Source organism: Solanum lycopersicum, chromosome 1 (genome assembly GCF_036512215.1).
Source record: "Solanum lycopersicum chromosome 1, SLM_r2.1".
NCBI classification, from domain to species: domain Eukaryota; kingdom Viridiplantae; phylum Streptophyta; class Magnoliopsida; order Solanales; family Solanaceae; genus Solanum; species Solanum lycopersicum.
Genome location: NC_090800.1, coordinates 76,317,173 through 76,333,266, shown reverse-complemented (window position 1 = coordinate 76,333,266; position 16,094 = coordinate 76,317,173). Strand labels below are relative to the sequence as shown.

General features: G+C 31.3%; 1 protein-coding gene across 1 annotated transcript; it reads left to right on the top strand.

Annotated features, from left to right (window-relative positions):
• The first annotated feature begins 6,992 nt into the window (after positions 1–6,992).
• LOC101251509 (serine/threonine-protein kinase BSK2) lies at positions 6,993–14,326 on the top strand. Its single transcript, XM_004229460.5, has 10 exons — positions 6,993–7,598; positions 8,189–8,409; positions 8,856–8,991; positions 10,224–10,357; positions 10,559–10,664; positions 11,397–11,482; positions 12,069–12,257; positions 12,366–12,524; positions 12,838–12,951; positions 13,789–14,326. The coding sequence occupies exons 1-10, from the start codon at positions 7,517–7,519 to the stop codon at positions 14,038–14,040; spliced, it is 1,479 nt and encodes a 492-aa protein (XP_004229508.1). The 5' UTR covers positions 6,993–7,516; the 3' UTR covers positions 14,041–14,326.
• The last annotated feature ends 1,768 nt before the right edge of the window (positions 14,327–16,094 follow it).

The following is a 16,094-nucleotide window of genomic DNA, read 5'->3' as shown; positions in this document are numbered from 1 at the left end:
ACATAAATGTGTCATTTAACTTGACTTTAAATCATATTTATGCCCTTCAAGTTTGGATGTGCACAAATAAATATTTAAAATTGTATAAAGTTGAACAAATAGACACATATGTCCTACACGTCATTTTTTGTCCTACGTGTATTGTGCCGTGTAAAACTCATGTGTTTATTTATTTAAAAGTTGAATAGTTAAAACGTCTTTTTGTTTATTATAAAAGTTAAAGATCAAAATTAAAATTTAAAGTCAAATTTAAATTTTAATATATGAATTATACCTTTTTAAAATATCAATAAACTAAAAAGTTAATATTCAGCTATTAAGGCAAATGGTAAAGTAAAAGCCTAAAAGGAACATTAATGCAAAAATAACTAAAACCAAATATGTAGACGGTCATTTTTTAGCATATTAAGAAAATACAATTATTATTAATTCATCATTAACATAAATTGTCTATTTCCCAAATTACTTCTCACAATCTTAATTGATATATAATTAATATAAGTATCAAAATAAATATTTATAGTTTTTATAGTTGTGAATTGTGATTGAATTTTCCAATATTGTATTTTTGCTTTGCCTTTCCTGTATTAGATTTTTATTTTAGGGAAAAGGCTCAATATGTCATCGAATTTTTAGAATAAATTTATTTGTGTTATAAGTTAAAAGTTTGACTCATTTGTATCATTATCGTTAAAAAAAAAACTAATTCATGCCATTATTTTTTTAAAATAGTTTTGAAAAACTATTTTTAACACGTGGCCAATTGTAATTCGGCCACGTCATCTGTTTTTTAAGTTAAAAAAATCATAATTCTGAAAAAGAGTTGAATTAAACTTTCTTTTGATTTTTTTATTAAATAAATTGATGACATGGCCGAATTATAATTGACTACGTGTCAAAAAAATGGTTTTGCAAAATTATTGTTAAAATATACTAGCATGAATGAACATTTTCTTCAACGATAATGATAATAATGAGTCAAACTTTTAACAAATGACTCAAATAAACTTTTTCTCAAAGTTCAATGACATATTTAAGTCATTTCCCTTTCTTTTATTATTCGTTTAGCTTTAGGCATTTAATTCATCACGTGGTAGAAAGGGTATTATATTGTATAAGAGAGTAAATGGCTTCTAATTGGCATAATTACACTATTTATTTTATTTGATTGAATAGAATAATTACTTGGTCATCAGATAATTGATATAACTGAGAGAGGGTAATTACGCTCTTCAATTCACAAGCAGAGGCCGTGAATTGCTGATAATTACATGGTGTAATTACCGATTAATTACTTTTTAATTTCCTTTTTTCAAATTCTATTTTGATTATTTTGTTTTTAAATTTTTGTTACTTCAATTATTTCAAGTTATATTTTTATTTTTATTATTCGAAAAATTTCTACAAGTTTATTTTTTATTTTTATTATTATATTTCATTGTCTTCTCGTTCTCAATCTTACTTTACGTGATTCTACGCAACTATTTCGTATTATCTACTTCTTTATTCCATACTTATTTTCTCATTAGCATAATTTTATTAGATTCTTATTTGTAAATAAAAATAGAATTTATTGCTAAGTAAGGTTCTAAACTTATGTTTTCTTTTAAAAAAAATAAAAATAAATTATATTTATGTAGGCTATGTTGAAATTTCCTATAAGAGTATCAAGTTAATTTTTTTTGTTTTGAATTTTTATAACTTATGTTATACTTTCATTTTCATTTGTTTAGTAATATGAAATTCACATTGCAAATCAATTTTTAATTAGACTTGATAGATTATTTTTTCGTCGAATATTTGATAATTTAGAACATATTATTTATATATTAATCATTTTATCAAACATACCTTTCAAAATTTTCATACTTTTAGTTTGAATAATTAATTTTAATTTTTGAAATTTTAATAAACTTTTATGATTGCAATTGCGCATTCAAACACAACATGTGTAAGTACACTGAGACATTCAAATTAAACATGTGCAATTGTAGTGTAATTACACAATGACAATCAAACACATAAATATAACTACTAGGCTGATAATTATTATTTTAATAATTACACAATTCTAATTATTAGGTGACTTTTCGAACAAGACCCTAAACTAGTGTTTGCCCATAGATTTTCAAATATTCTTAGGAAATATTACTCTCTCCGTTTGAAATTGTTTGTCATGTTGCGCTTTTCAAAAGTTCATTTGACTAATTTTCAAAGTTAAATTAGATCACATTTATTCGATATTTTAAATAAAAAAATTAGATATTCTAAAACAATATGAAAAGTACTATAAATTGCAATTTTTTTGCATATTAATATGATGAAAAGATACATCTTAAAATGTTAGTCAAAGTTTATATAGTTTGACTCTAAAAATAGAAACAATGACAAACAATACCGGACAGAGGGAGTATTTGGGTGAAAATTTAGGTGAAATTTCACCATGTGTTTGACCATAGTATTTGGTTAATATATTTCACTTTTTTCAAAAAATATGATTTATTGAAAATATCAAAACTAATCATAAGTTTGTATTACAAGTCAATTGGATCTTTATTACAACAATAACAAATAGTGTCCATAACACTATAGCATTGTGGTAATTTTGAGTGAGTGCAACAAACATTATTTCATACATTTGAAGTAGAAAAAATGATGACTTTGTTATCTTGAGCCGATTATTCATCAATTTCATCAATAATCATATTATCATTTCACATTCACCGAATGTTTCATCACTACTTTAAAATTAATGTAAAAATTATGTAATACAACGTAAGGAACAACTATAGATGGGTGTTTTTGTAAAAGATTCAAGTTTGGGATAAACTTTCAATTTTTTAAATATCCCAAATAATGAGATTTGACCCAAATACTAGAAAGAACTAGCATTTATAAATTTAAAATATTTGCCAAAAGTATTTATCAAATAATAACAAAATATATAGACAATATTTACTAAATTTTTTCTCAAATATTAAAATTGTATACAATAGCAAACTAATAACCTAAAATAAATGGAGTAGCTAGGATTTGATTTAATTGTGTTCCATTGCAAACGTTAACCAAAGTTTGTCAGGCGCCTCTCTCCCAAAATCTCGCTCGCCACTCTCCCATTCTCGCTCGCTGCTCTCCCTCTGCTCGCCTCTCTCGCTTTATACACAAAAGTGTATAAATTCTGCTTATGTTTTGACAGCGAATTATACAATTGTGCATTATACAATTGCAGTAAAATAGGATAGCGAATTATAAATTGTGCATTATACAATAGCAGTGAAATAGGATAGCGAATTATATAATTGCAGCGAAATAGGCCAGCGAATTATACAATTGTATATGTATAGCGAATTATACAGTTTCTATGTTTGCTATGGAGCGCAATAATGCAAACTTTGCTGTAGCACACAAATATGATTTTTTTTGTTTGTTATATGTGAAAGTTGCCCTTTAAAAAATCTATGACCAAACAAGCCCAAATCAAATATTATATGTTAACAAAACATTCTCAACTCGTTCTAATTCAGAAAATAATTGGCCAAAAAATAAACTAAAAGAATAGTTACATAAACATACACAAAAGTTCATATAGTTACATTTATGCCCCTATATGATAGACAAAGAAGACTTAAAATACGAAAGATTTGTCAAATAAAGAACAAACGAATCTTCCGCGCACGGTTCAATAAGATCAATTCAAAGTATATACTATTATTTTTTTCGTTCAATAATAATTATTCAGTTGACATATTTTTAAAAAATTATAATAAAAAATATTTATTTTATAATTAATGATAAATTATTCATAAATTTCATAATGTAATTAAGTATTATTAGATATTTATTTTTAATATAGTGAACAAGTATTATCGGACAAAAAAGGTATAAAATATGTAACAAATTTGGGTTAAAAAAAAATGAAGAGAAGACAAGACCATGTTGAAATCTTTTAATAGTTGGGAGTTATTAATGAATTCACTTTCTAATTTATGTCCCCTTCTGACTTTCAGATTGTGACTTTTCTTGGTGTGGGTGATAAAAGATGATGATGCACTAGGCAAATTTTATAAATAAAATAAAGAATTTATAAAGTTTTCCTATGTGGATATTGATGTGGAGGTAGTACTCAACTTTCACACATTATTAATTATATTTATTGTCCACTAGGTGGATAATAATTTCACTTTAAATAAGAATAATTGATATGTCCATTGGTTGGAAAATTAAAGTTTATAGTTGTCTCTTTCAGAATAACTTTTAGTATACTTTCCCTATTTCACTCTAGGTTTAACGGTGTGTTTGATCCAAAAATGAAAATATTTTCTTGAAAGATAAAGTAAATTTTTTATTTTTATTTTTACGATATGATAATTAAGTAAGAAAATGTTGTATTAAACGCATTTGTATATAATTAATTTGGATATGACTCGTGGCAGGTTCAGAAGTAAGATTTCAATAAATTAGAAAAAGCTAATAAACTTGAAAATGAATTTTGCAAATTCTACTTCCTTTAAAATGGTTATTTTCTTCATTTTTAAAAAACTAAACATAAAAAAAAAATTAAAAGTTTTCCTCCATATTAAAATAGGTGTATGAATCCATCATAATTTTGAATTTGTCACGTATCGTAATGAGACCTTTTTCATAGATATGAACCACACATTCAACTTTTAGAGTTTGGACTCTATTTTCCTTTGGGAAGAAAAGCCCATTAGTGTTGGTCCATTTGCATTCGTAGCACTAATTTTTGTCTTATAAAATAGTGGATTCCAAAAAGAGTAACTTTCCTGTATAGTAAATATAAAAATTATATTTGTATGTTATAGCTATATTTTATATAATTATGCTTTATTGAAAATGTAAATATGTATACTTCGTTATACATATACAAAAAAAAACAGTTGTATAATTCGTTACACATATACGAAGAAACCAATTATATATAATTCGCTATACATATACAAAAGAAAACAGTTGTATATAAAAGATAAATTGTACAGTTTGTGTATGTATAAAACGAGAAAGAGAGAAAGACAAAAGTAAACTGGGCAGAGAATAGCTGTATTATATAATATGTATATAGGACGAAGGTACATGTATTTGCATGTGTATATACAATTTTCTCTCTCTTATACAAATAGAAACACATTTTATACATTTTGTTTCAGAATTTTATAAGCGAGGGTGACAAGTGAGATATGGGAGAGTGGCGAGCTAGATCTGGTAGAGGGGAGAGAGGAGAACGAAAACATATGTATATATACAATTTTCTCTCGCTTTATACAAACACAAATACATTTTATATATTTGTGTTTGTATAAAAGCGAGAGGGAGCGAGAGAGAGGATGACAAGCGAGAGTTTGAGGGAGAGAGGCGACTGACAAATAGTTTGCTACAAAACACAATTAAATTAAAGTATAGTAATAACATTTAATTTGAATTATTGATTTATCATTATATATAATTTTTTATTCGAAGAATACTAAAATTAAATTCATTAACTAGTAATACAAAATAACGAGAGTATCCAATAATTAGTGTCAGTTGTGTGCAAAATTCTTTGAACATGCTTCGCCACATATCACATGAACTATGCCAATTTGTTTCTACTTAATAAAATAATTATAAGGAATTTCGTTATACTATTTTTGCAATAAAATTGATCACAAAATTTCTAAATGAACAACTTAATGTTTGATCATAGCAACATTTAACTTTCTTATATTACATTACATTAACTTTACAAAAGTATATGTAAATACCTACTTTTACAAAGGAAATCATAAATTCGCACGTGTCATAATTTACCGATGATTGTATATACATGAAAAAAAGGATAATTATATTCTCGAATCATCGTATATGATATGTAGATATCTTCCGTCGTACTTTTGAGATATTGGTATTCTATCGCTCAAAAACTAGAGCATATATGCCCTTCACTCTAACGGAAAACTAAATAGGGACACGTGATACAATCTTATCTGTCGATTTGTTATCTAATAAATATCGGATCGGCGGATAAGATTATGATACATGTATGTCCGTTAGTATAAATGGTATATACTCTAGTTTTTGGACTACAGGGATATCAATGGCCCAAAAATATGACAGACGATATTTACATACAATCTACGATAATTTAGAGATATATATATCCGTTTAAACTTATCCATATCAACATATTTAGTTAGGACCTGGGATGGATTTGCTAGTTGTGTCATAGACAGGATGTGGGCTCACAGACATATCTCAAGCCCCATAAAAATGATGATTATCAACGAGTGTTTGGGCATTTGAAAAAAAGTTTATACGTATTTGATTTTGAAATCATCATCTAAATTATATTTATAAAAAAATTATAATTGACTTGATTAAATATTTAAAATTTCATATGATTCAAGTTTACTTATTTTTGTTTCAAGTTCAAACCTATTTCAAACTACATATATTAGAAAATGTTTCAAAGTGGATAAATATGTGAAAAAGTTAAAAATAATTACATGTTAAATAGAAATGTCCAAATAAAATATCTCAAAAAAAATTATGATATAAAGATGAATTTATCGATTTATATATTTAATTTTAACTTTATATGAACCTGATATAAATCTAAAGTCGTTATATCGAAATATACATATTCATACCAATAAATTGATCATATATACTTTTTTACGTTGATATTTTTGTTATAGGTCCTGCATTCTTTAGAAATAAAATAATTTTAGCACTGATAGAAATCCACTCAACTTGCTTGACGTTAAATCATAATAGTAATTGTTGTATAAAATTTGAAGATAAAAAGTAACAAAAGGAAGAGAAAGTAATAAAGATCCAATTTTATTAGAACACAAAAAGTATTTTTGATAGTAATAGAATATTCAATGGACAAAAGAAAAAGTAATACTAGTAAAATTGAAGTATCTTTTTTTTTTTTTCCCTTTGCATTAAATTTCTTAGTATTAAAAAGGCAAAAACTCTGCAAACTTTTTTTTACTTCACTGTCGGGTGCCGCCTACACGTCTCTCCCACACACTGCAACAGTACCCCTCTGAAAATGGCTACATTAACACTTCACATTACTATACTGTTCGAATTGATAAAAATTTTAAAAATAATTTATATGTGACATTATGTAACGAGAAAACTGGATGCGAAAGAAAGAAAATTGTTTTGACGGTGAGAAGTGTTAAAAAGCATTTAAGGCAAAGTCCAACAGAAGCCCCACCCCACGTTGTTGTTGGAGTGTCTCTCTCTTCACGTGCTGATCATCAACTTATCATGTGACTAAACCCCTCTATTCTCGGTGTCTCCTTCTTTGGCGGCCTCTCTTTCCTTTTTGTGTTCTCACTTTCTTCCATTACATTCACTAATAATTACTATCTAGCTCATATTTGTTATCCCTTTTACTTATCTAAAAAAAAGATTTGATTTTTTCAAACACCCATTCTTGATTCTTGTGTGTTTGAGTTAAAGAGTTTACCGAGTGTCTATTTTTGTCTATGTGAGCTGATGAAAAATGGGCTGTTTACAGTCCAAAACTGTAAATGTTCAGTCCCCTGATAAAGAACCTTCTCAAGATGACTCAAAAACAGATCTTGGTATTCTTCATTTTAGTTAGTTTATTGTATAGTTACAGTGGTTTTCTACTGTGTGTTCTTGGTGTATCTGTTTGTGTGGTGGGGGTGGGGGGTGGGGGAGGAGGTTTTTACTTGCTGGTTTTTGAGTTTTTGTTGATTGCATGCTTAATCTTTGATCTGGATTTTACTTAATTTGTCTCCCTATTTTGGTTATTTGCTCATATACTTCTTCTAACTGTACTTTTTTTTCTTTTTTAAGCTTATATTGGGAGTTTTGATCCATGAATTTTGTGGAATGTTCCTTGTTTGTCATCTTGTCCTGCTGCTTATTTTTCCTTACACTGATTTTTAGATGAGATTTTATTTGGTTTAGTTCTATTGTTTTCCTTTTTTATATGTAGGGTTTCTGGTTAGTATTTAAATTGCTGTGGTTATTACTGGTTTCTTGTTTCTGTATCCGTAAACAAGCAGGTAAGACAGGACTACATGTGCCTGAGCTAAGATTCTCAAGTTTTAGTATATGGGAAAATGTTAGCAATGTAACTGTTGTGGTTTATGACTTTTATCTGTAATCAATTTCTTTGTTTAATTTGCCTGTGTTGTTGATGAAGCTAATGGGGATCAAGTAGACCAAGATCAAGTGCCTGTATTCAAGGAATTTAGTCTTGCGGAACTCCGGGCAGCAACAAATGGCTTTAGCAGTGAATTAATAGTTTCTGAAAGTGGTGAGAAAGCTCCCAATGTTGTCTACAGAGGGAAGCTTCGTAGCAACAGGCTAGCTGCCATCAAGCGCTTCTCCAGACAATCGTGGCCTGATGCCCAACAGTTTGTGGTAAATCTGATTACTAGTCTGTAGATTATATAGTTTTGGTCCTTTAAGCCATTTTCATTGATGAACGAGAAGGGCTTAGATTAAATCTTGTGCTCTAAATTCGACATGACTTCATTGAGACGATATAATTAGTAACTGACAACCTCTTGTCCTTTATCTCTTTCATTCTTTTGTTGCTTTAGTGTGATCTCTGTTAGCCTTCATTAAGAAGGGGACTCTACAAATACCACTTCCACCCCAGTTTCCTATATTGTCATTTGGTTTCTAGTTCCCAAAACACTCGGTATCAGTTAATGCCATGTTTTAAATACAATTAGTTTGTAAAACGTTGTGTATATGCATGCAAGTTACAAGTAAGATGTAGAACTCCAATATTCAGAATATCTTTGTTTGTTCATTCAGTTGTCTCTATATTCTTTTGGTTTAGTCCTACTCATGTACTGCAGGCAGAGGCAGCTGGAGTTGGCAAGGTTCGGCATAAGAGATTGGTGAATCTAATTGGCTGTTGTGCAGAGGGAGATGAGCGCCTATTGGTTGCAGAATACATGCCTAATGATACTCTCTCGAAGCATCTCTTCCACTGTATGGTTTAGTCTTTTGCCTGGTCTAGAACTTTTGAATGTTGAATTGAAAAAAGGAGAACCATTTTTTGTGCTATTTCAATAGTGCGATTCCGGTTTTTTCCGCGTACTTTATTTGGTGATGGATTTTTATATAGTTAAATTAATGACACTACTTTTGATCTCTAACTCCAAGGTCATGCCATAGTAAGGCTTCATGACCTTTGATGTTTATTTGACATCAGTAAGTGCAACTTGCAAGAGCTTCCTGCTAAAAGCTTGCTGTGCTACACTAATCGTTAAGGTTATGCCTGCTAATTCTGTTTCCTCTGAAGTCAGGCTACTGCATCAACTTGGTGAACTTTATAACTAACAACGAACTGATCTTTTGACATAACATCATAGCTTTGAGATTAGTCGTGTGGAGTTAATTATAAGGCTACATGAATGATTAGCTTGAGAAGAGTTCTTCTTTTTATAAAAATTGGACTCACATTTTGATTACTTCCGGTTCTTCCCATAGCTTGTCAATACTATTTTGATTAGTTCACATTTAAAATGAATAAAGAGCCTCGAATGCACCAAACAATGCTGTAAGACATGGGAAGAAACATTAACAAAACTTGACTTCGTCCGAATATTGACAAGCGATGGGAAGAATTGGAAGTAAGTTCCAATGATATCAGCATAGCATAGTGTACTTGATTGGTACTTAAGTTTAGCTATTCAAACTCAATCAAATGGTAATTCAGTCAGTCTTCTGTCTGGAAATTGACTTAAGACAACAGGAAATGGTAAAGTATGATTATGAGTAATACGAAGACTCTGTGGAGCAGTAAAGGTAGTACTTTTGCGTAAGCAGCTGGTACAATTTTCACTGTGCTTTTTTGCAATAATGAAATACTTGTCAATAGATAAAATAATTAAGCAATTACATGGCTGTCTAGTAACACACTAAGAGTTGGCTTGTATTAAAGCTTATTCCAGGGTTAGCACACATTTAATTGTTCAATATGCTAAAAAATAGTATGGACTTTATAGATGCATACTGTTAACGCCTTCCATACTTTCAAATCTCCTGAGCTCCTTCACTTACCTTTTATAAGTTTTTTTTGCTCTCTATACATGTTTAAGCATGTATACAACATCTCGGAAGATGAAGCTAAAATTAATTTTAGATTTGTGAGCAGTTCTATATTTTAGTCACTACACATTCAGGTTTCTTATTAGCATGCATGTCTTTTGGTGGTGCAGGGGAGAAACAACCGTTGCCGTGGGAGATGCGAGTAAGAGTTGCATACTATATTGCTCAGGCTCTGGATCATTGCAATACTGAAAACAGAAAAATATATCATGATTTGAATGCTTACAGAATTCTTTTTGATGAGGTATTCAAACATAAAATAGGATAATTTTAATTCATTTTCTGGTTCTTTTATTTGAAAGGAATTAGATAGCATTGATTCTTGTACAAGTAGGTAGCAGGAAGTGATCATTTTTTTGTTCTAATGTATGGTTTTACAATATCTTGATACCATCAGTTTTGGGTGGTCTGTTCTTGAATTTGCTTAATTTAATTGATATTTCAGGAAGGTGACCCTCGATTGTCTAGTTTTGGTCTAATGAAAAATAGCAGAGATGGAAAGAGCTATAGCACCAATCTTGCTTATACACCTCCTGAGTTTTTGCGCACAGGTATACACATCACTAAACACCACATTATAGATGGATGAACTGGTAGTCATTTTAAAAATGCTTTGAGATTTTTGATTATTACAGAGAACCAATTGCATAAAAGTATAAGCATTCTCTGCTACACGTCAAAATAATCCTCTCTTTGCTTAATCCAAAAAAACATTCTTGTGAAAAGAAGTATAAGCATTCTCTGTTGTTCTGGCAGTTGTGTTGTCATGATATAATTCTTGGATTAGAAACTCTAAAATGATAATATTAACCCTCATCATCCTATTGGGAAAAAAATATTAACCTTCATTTTGTCTAAGTGGTAAGAGTGCTACTTTTGATGTATGGATTAGGTGTTCAATCACTACTGTGAACAGAAGCTTCATATTTAAGTGGAGACTGAGTATTGAGCCGTGCACCATTTACCCTTGGGAATTTTCTCTGGAAAAAAGAAGGATGTGTAGCTAGTCTTGTTCGGACTCATTTCTTCATGTATATAGTAAATAGAGGTTCTTTTGTGACTACATTACCCACTTGTGGGTTGGTTGAACTCTTGGCAAAACTATTTTATTTGCCATAGTTGATGTGAAATACTTTAATTTCACAACATCGGGACCATTTTCAGTTTCCTACCTTGTTTCACCTTTCACTTTTTGGCTTCCCCATTAATTTCTATCTCTATCAGTTCCCTAACTTGTTTTCTTCTTCCCTTTCTCTTTTTTCCCCTTCAATTTTTATTTATAGGCCGAGTAATCGCAGAAAGTGTGATGTACAGCTATGGGACTGTTCTGCTGGACCTGTTGAGTGGAAAACATATCCCACCAAGCCATGTAATGTACTCTGAATCCTTGAAAATTTTAAATACCTTTGGTTCAATTTCTTCTTTCGTTTATAATTGTTTACTTATTGCATGTGGAATCTCTCAAGGATGTCAGAAACTAGATCTAAAGCTGTTTCACTCTATTACTATGGGTTACTTGATAATCAGACCCAGTGAAGACTGTCACCACTGAATCATTAAGTATTTGACTTTTACTATTTGATGGTAATTTTAATTACCTATTGTTGTGCCTATGTTGTCTAGAGGGTTACACTGATTGTAAAATTCAATTATTCTTCTCTATTTATATGCAAAAATTGTAATGAGTGTTGCATGAATAAGTAAGCTTTTGTATTTGTCCTCCGAATGTTGTATTGAAGTCGCACATTAAATAAGTATCCAATACATGAGGCGAAGTTTTTACTTGGTCAATGAGAGTTACATGTTGATCACACATTACGGACTGTGTTTATTGCCTAATGATCGACCATTTATATGCTCGCTTTACCCTTTTGTTTTTGTCAGGAACTGTATGAAGTATTTTCTTCCTCTTGCTTGCATTGTCTCACTGTTCTTGGACTTTTCTCTCTTTCCAGGCACTAGACTTAATTAGGGGTAAAAATGTATTGTTATTAATGGATTCATCCTTGGAAGGACAATATGCCAATGAAGATGCAACAGCATTGGTTGAACTTGCTTCAAAGTGTCTCCAATATGAGGCAAGGGATCGACCTGAAATTAAGTTCATTCTAAATGCAGTGGAGCCCCTTCAAAAGCAGAAGGAGGTATGCTTATTAGAACATCTTTGATCTTGATGCAACATTCCCTATATTTCTGATGGATTAACCCCAAGTTCTAGAATCTAAAGTGTTTCTGCACATTGTTTATCTTAGGCCGCGTCACATGTCCTGATGGGTCTAACAAAAACTCCAGTGGTGCTTCCAACCATGCTCTCACCTCTAGGAAAGGCTTGTGCGAGGATGGACCTCACTGCTGTCCATGATATCTTGCTCAAAACAGGTTATAAAGATGAGGAGGGTGCTGAAAATGAGGTGAGCTCACTCGTTATTACTTTTTAGTGATGTAAAGGGTACTCGGAAATCATCGAACTTGATGCAGAAAGATCACGACATGGGGTATAATATACAATAAGAAAAAGACTAATTGTCCTCTTATGGCATTCAATGTGTTTCTTTTTTCATAGCTTTCTTGTATTTTCTCATGTTGGTCCTTTTTCTTCTTGTCCTCCAGTTTAAGCATTTATCATTCATTAAAAGAAGTTAAGCAATTTATATGAAAGAGAAATCTCATCTAGTTCTTTTCTGGTGGAGATTTGACATACTTGCTACCTTATCTTTTGTAAAGCTCTCATTCCAAGAATGGACACAACAAGTTCAAGATATGTTGAATACCAAGAAATTTGGGGATATTGCTTTTCGGGACAAGGATTTTAAGAATGCAGTTGACTATTACTCTAAGGTAATCTACTCCTTTGTTTGCTCATATTCACTTAATTTCTTGGGTGTTACACGTGGATAGAATTGCTTTATTCTCAACCGCTTTAGAAAATTGCCATTTTTATTCATCTGCTCCTAGGTTCATCTGTTACATTCACGGGAAATAGTAACATCAGATGTTTTGCACACTAGAGACTTCTAATTTTTGTTTGGAGGGAGAACTTCTTCCGGTGATTTGAGTGTGCTGATTGTTAGATCCAGCTAGCTTGATTGTTTATGTAAACCTTTTCTTCTTGCAAAAAATTCTGCTCAGAACTTACGGTCATCTGCTCACTAGAATCCATCCCCAGAGAAAGAATGGGGATAACAGGAAAAGAGAGAATGGTATGAAGCTTGAATTTATCAACAAAAAAAATGGTATGAGCTTGATAGAAAAGTATTGAGACCTTTCTTGCCTTTAGAAGTGGGAACCTGGGTATTGCAATCAATCTATCGTGCTCTCATATGCAGCTTCTGGTCGTGGTCATCAGAGTGTCTGGTCTTTTGATCTGCTGACCTTGATTCCGTAATTAGCTACTATGTCTAATCCCAAATTAATTGGCCTACTTTCTGTTTCAGTTTTGCTAAAACTTTATCCACTTCTCTAAAGGGCAAAGTTTTTTCCAATTCTGAGGACAACTCCTTTCTATGTTTTAGCACAGATGTGTTGTAACTTGACACTTACCTCCTCCCCCCGACCGAATTTCAAAGTATAATACTTGTCTCATGAATCACTCAATGTTCTATCGAATCTATTATTTATCGTAAGCTCATTTTTATGTGTATGCCTAATTTTGTCCAGTTTATTTTTTCCCAACAGTTAGTATCAATGATGTCTGTTCCTTCTGGCACTGTTTTCGTGAGGCGAGCCCTTTCCTACATGATGAATGGCCAACCAGAACTCGCACTAAGGGACGCTACGCAAGCCCAGGTGTGCTTGCCCGAGTGGCCTACTGCATTTTATATGCAGGCTCTTGCCCTATCCAAGCTTGGTATGGAAACTGATGCACAAGACATGCTCAATGATGGTGCCTCCTTTGAAGCAAAGAAGTTAAACAGTTGGCGTAACTGATTCTGGCACGTTTCATGTGTCAAGAACCTCACAGCCTATAATGCAGCTAGAGGTAGCTATAGTAAGGATGAGATAGGAGGAGGAACCAAAGGTAATGTGGTGTTTGGGGATTATATTTATCTCGTCCCTTGCTCTTCTGTAGCCAATACAGTTCCATACAGAAAATGTATAAATCACTCTAGTGAAAACCCTCGTAGTTTATTCTGCGATGAATGCCAATTTTTAGTTTTGAAACTCATCAAGAGTTCTTTCATTGGTCATGTTTAAGGGTAAACATTACTGCCAAGGCTTGGGTTGTTATTTACAGTTATTTTACCAGTTAATCAATCGTATTATGCAGGCGATGGTGATCTCAGAGTTGTTAATCATTTAAGATCTAGATACTGTTTTCCCCCTTTCTAATCTACCTTTATGAATCTTTTGGAGCTTAGCTTGTTCATGTAGAACATGACCAGAATGATTATAGAAATATTCAATAATTTTCATAGCTTAAAAGTTAATTGTGTCTATTGTACAAGCAAATGAATGGACTACTTATGGTAAGAGTTAAGCTTTTGGATTGAGTTAGATCTAGTGTCATGTCTTTACTTGACGTTATCAAAGCCAGATATATTCATTTTTGTTTGGGCTTCCGTTCCACAGTGTTACAAAGGGTTAGAGAGTTGCGCTATTGGTTGGGAAATGGACTAGTGATCTACTCAGGTTTGAGGGAATGACTTGAGTTTGATTCACGTGTCATATCTTTTATAAATTTGAAACAACTACTTAGCGGTTTTTGTGTTCATATTTCTATCCAGGTCGCCTATGTGATGCTGGTTCCTATTGTGAAAATACATATGGCCCTCAAATCAACTGCAAATGTAACTATGAATGTTGAACACCAAAAATATCACATCCATACCTAATAGTGATATAGATTGTTGTCTACCTAATGGCTAAATTGAATGCTGTAGTTATCATAATTACTTTCTAATTATTTTAGATCACAAGTGTCAAAAATTTTATTTTTATTCGCTTCTTCAGTTGAATATTTTCACAGAAGTGGAACATATAGAGTGACTTGTCGAAAAAAGGCCTTATCCCCAAATGTCATCCAAAGAGTATCACAATAATTGCTAATGTTGTTGTTCAAAATTAATATGCATGACATATTTCGATCATGCTTAAATTCTTTTGTTTATTTTTTAACTCTGTGTTCGTTCAAACATTTTCACATAAGTTGAAATGGAGAGAATATGACTTGTCAAAGTATGGCCTCAGCCATGAAACTATGGGCGCCCAATGTCATCCATGAGTATCACGATATTGGCAAATGTTGTAGTTTTCATTATAAATACTCGAAATTTATTTTACATCGATCACAAGTTTTAAAAATAATGTTTCTCAGTCAAATACCTTCGTATAAATTTAAAGATAGGGAGTATGACTTGTTGACAAACGAGCCTCAGCCATCAAAGTACGTGCCCCTAATGCGATTCATGAGCGTCAAAGTAACAAATAGTGTTGCAGTTCTCATTATTAATACTCGTGTGTAAAAAATCTTATTTTCATTCAAATTTTATATTCAGACAAACAAAATACATGAATTGAAATGGAGAAAAATCAAAGCTCAACCATTAAAATACATCGCCAATGTCATCCACAAGTGTCACAATTATATATACGATAAATCATATAATTGCCTGTCGTACTATATGTAATATACTTGGTTCAAATCAAAATTAGTCAAAATCAAAAGCAATTGTTTGTACCATAGAATGACGAGGACTAGTCAAATTCAACGCATGTCTTTAGTCAAACATCATGCTAGCTATAAGAGAAGTTATTATTAATATATATGCGATTTGATATCGCAACTACCTTAACTTAGATCAAATAATTGTGGCCAATTTAATAACAAAGCCCATATCACCTTTTAATTCAAAGTTTTGTCAGACAGACACAGTCACTTTACATTACCAAAAAGAAAATTCATAGAGAAGTTCTTATTGAAATTTCGATTAAATCTATATCGCGTATTGCAACGTTTATTTTGAAGGTGACACTTCCAACAC

What these genes read in the sequence shown, in the direction of transcription:
- LOC101251509 (XM_004229460.5), top strand. Translation starts at nt 7,517, where the DNA reads ATGGGCTGTTTACAGTCCAAAACTGTAAATGTTCAGTCCCCTGATAAA. An exon ending in AACATATCCCACCAAGCCAT is followed by an intron (nt 11,483 to 12,068) that starts GTAATGTACTCT and finishes CTCTCTTTCCAG; the next exon opens with GCACTAGACTTAATTAGGGG. An exon ending in CAGTTGACTATTACTCTAAG is followed by an intron (nt 12,952 to 13,788) that starts GTAATCTACTCC and finishes TTTTCCCAACAG; the next exon opens with TTAGTATCAATGATGTCTGT.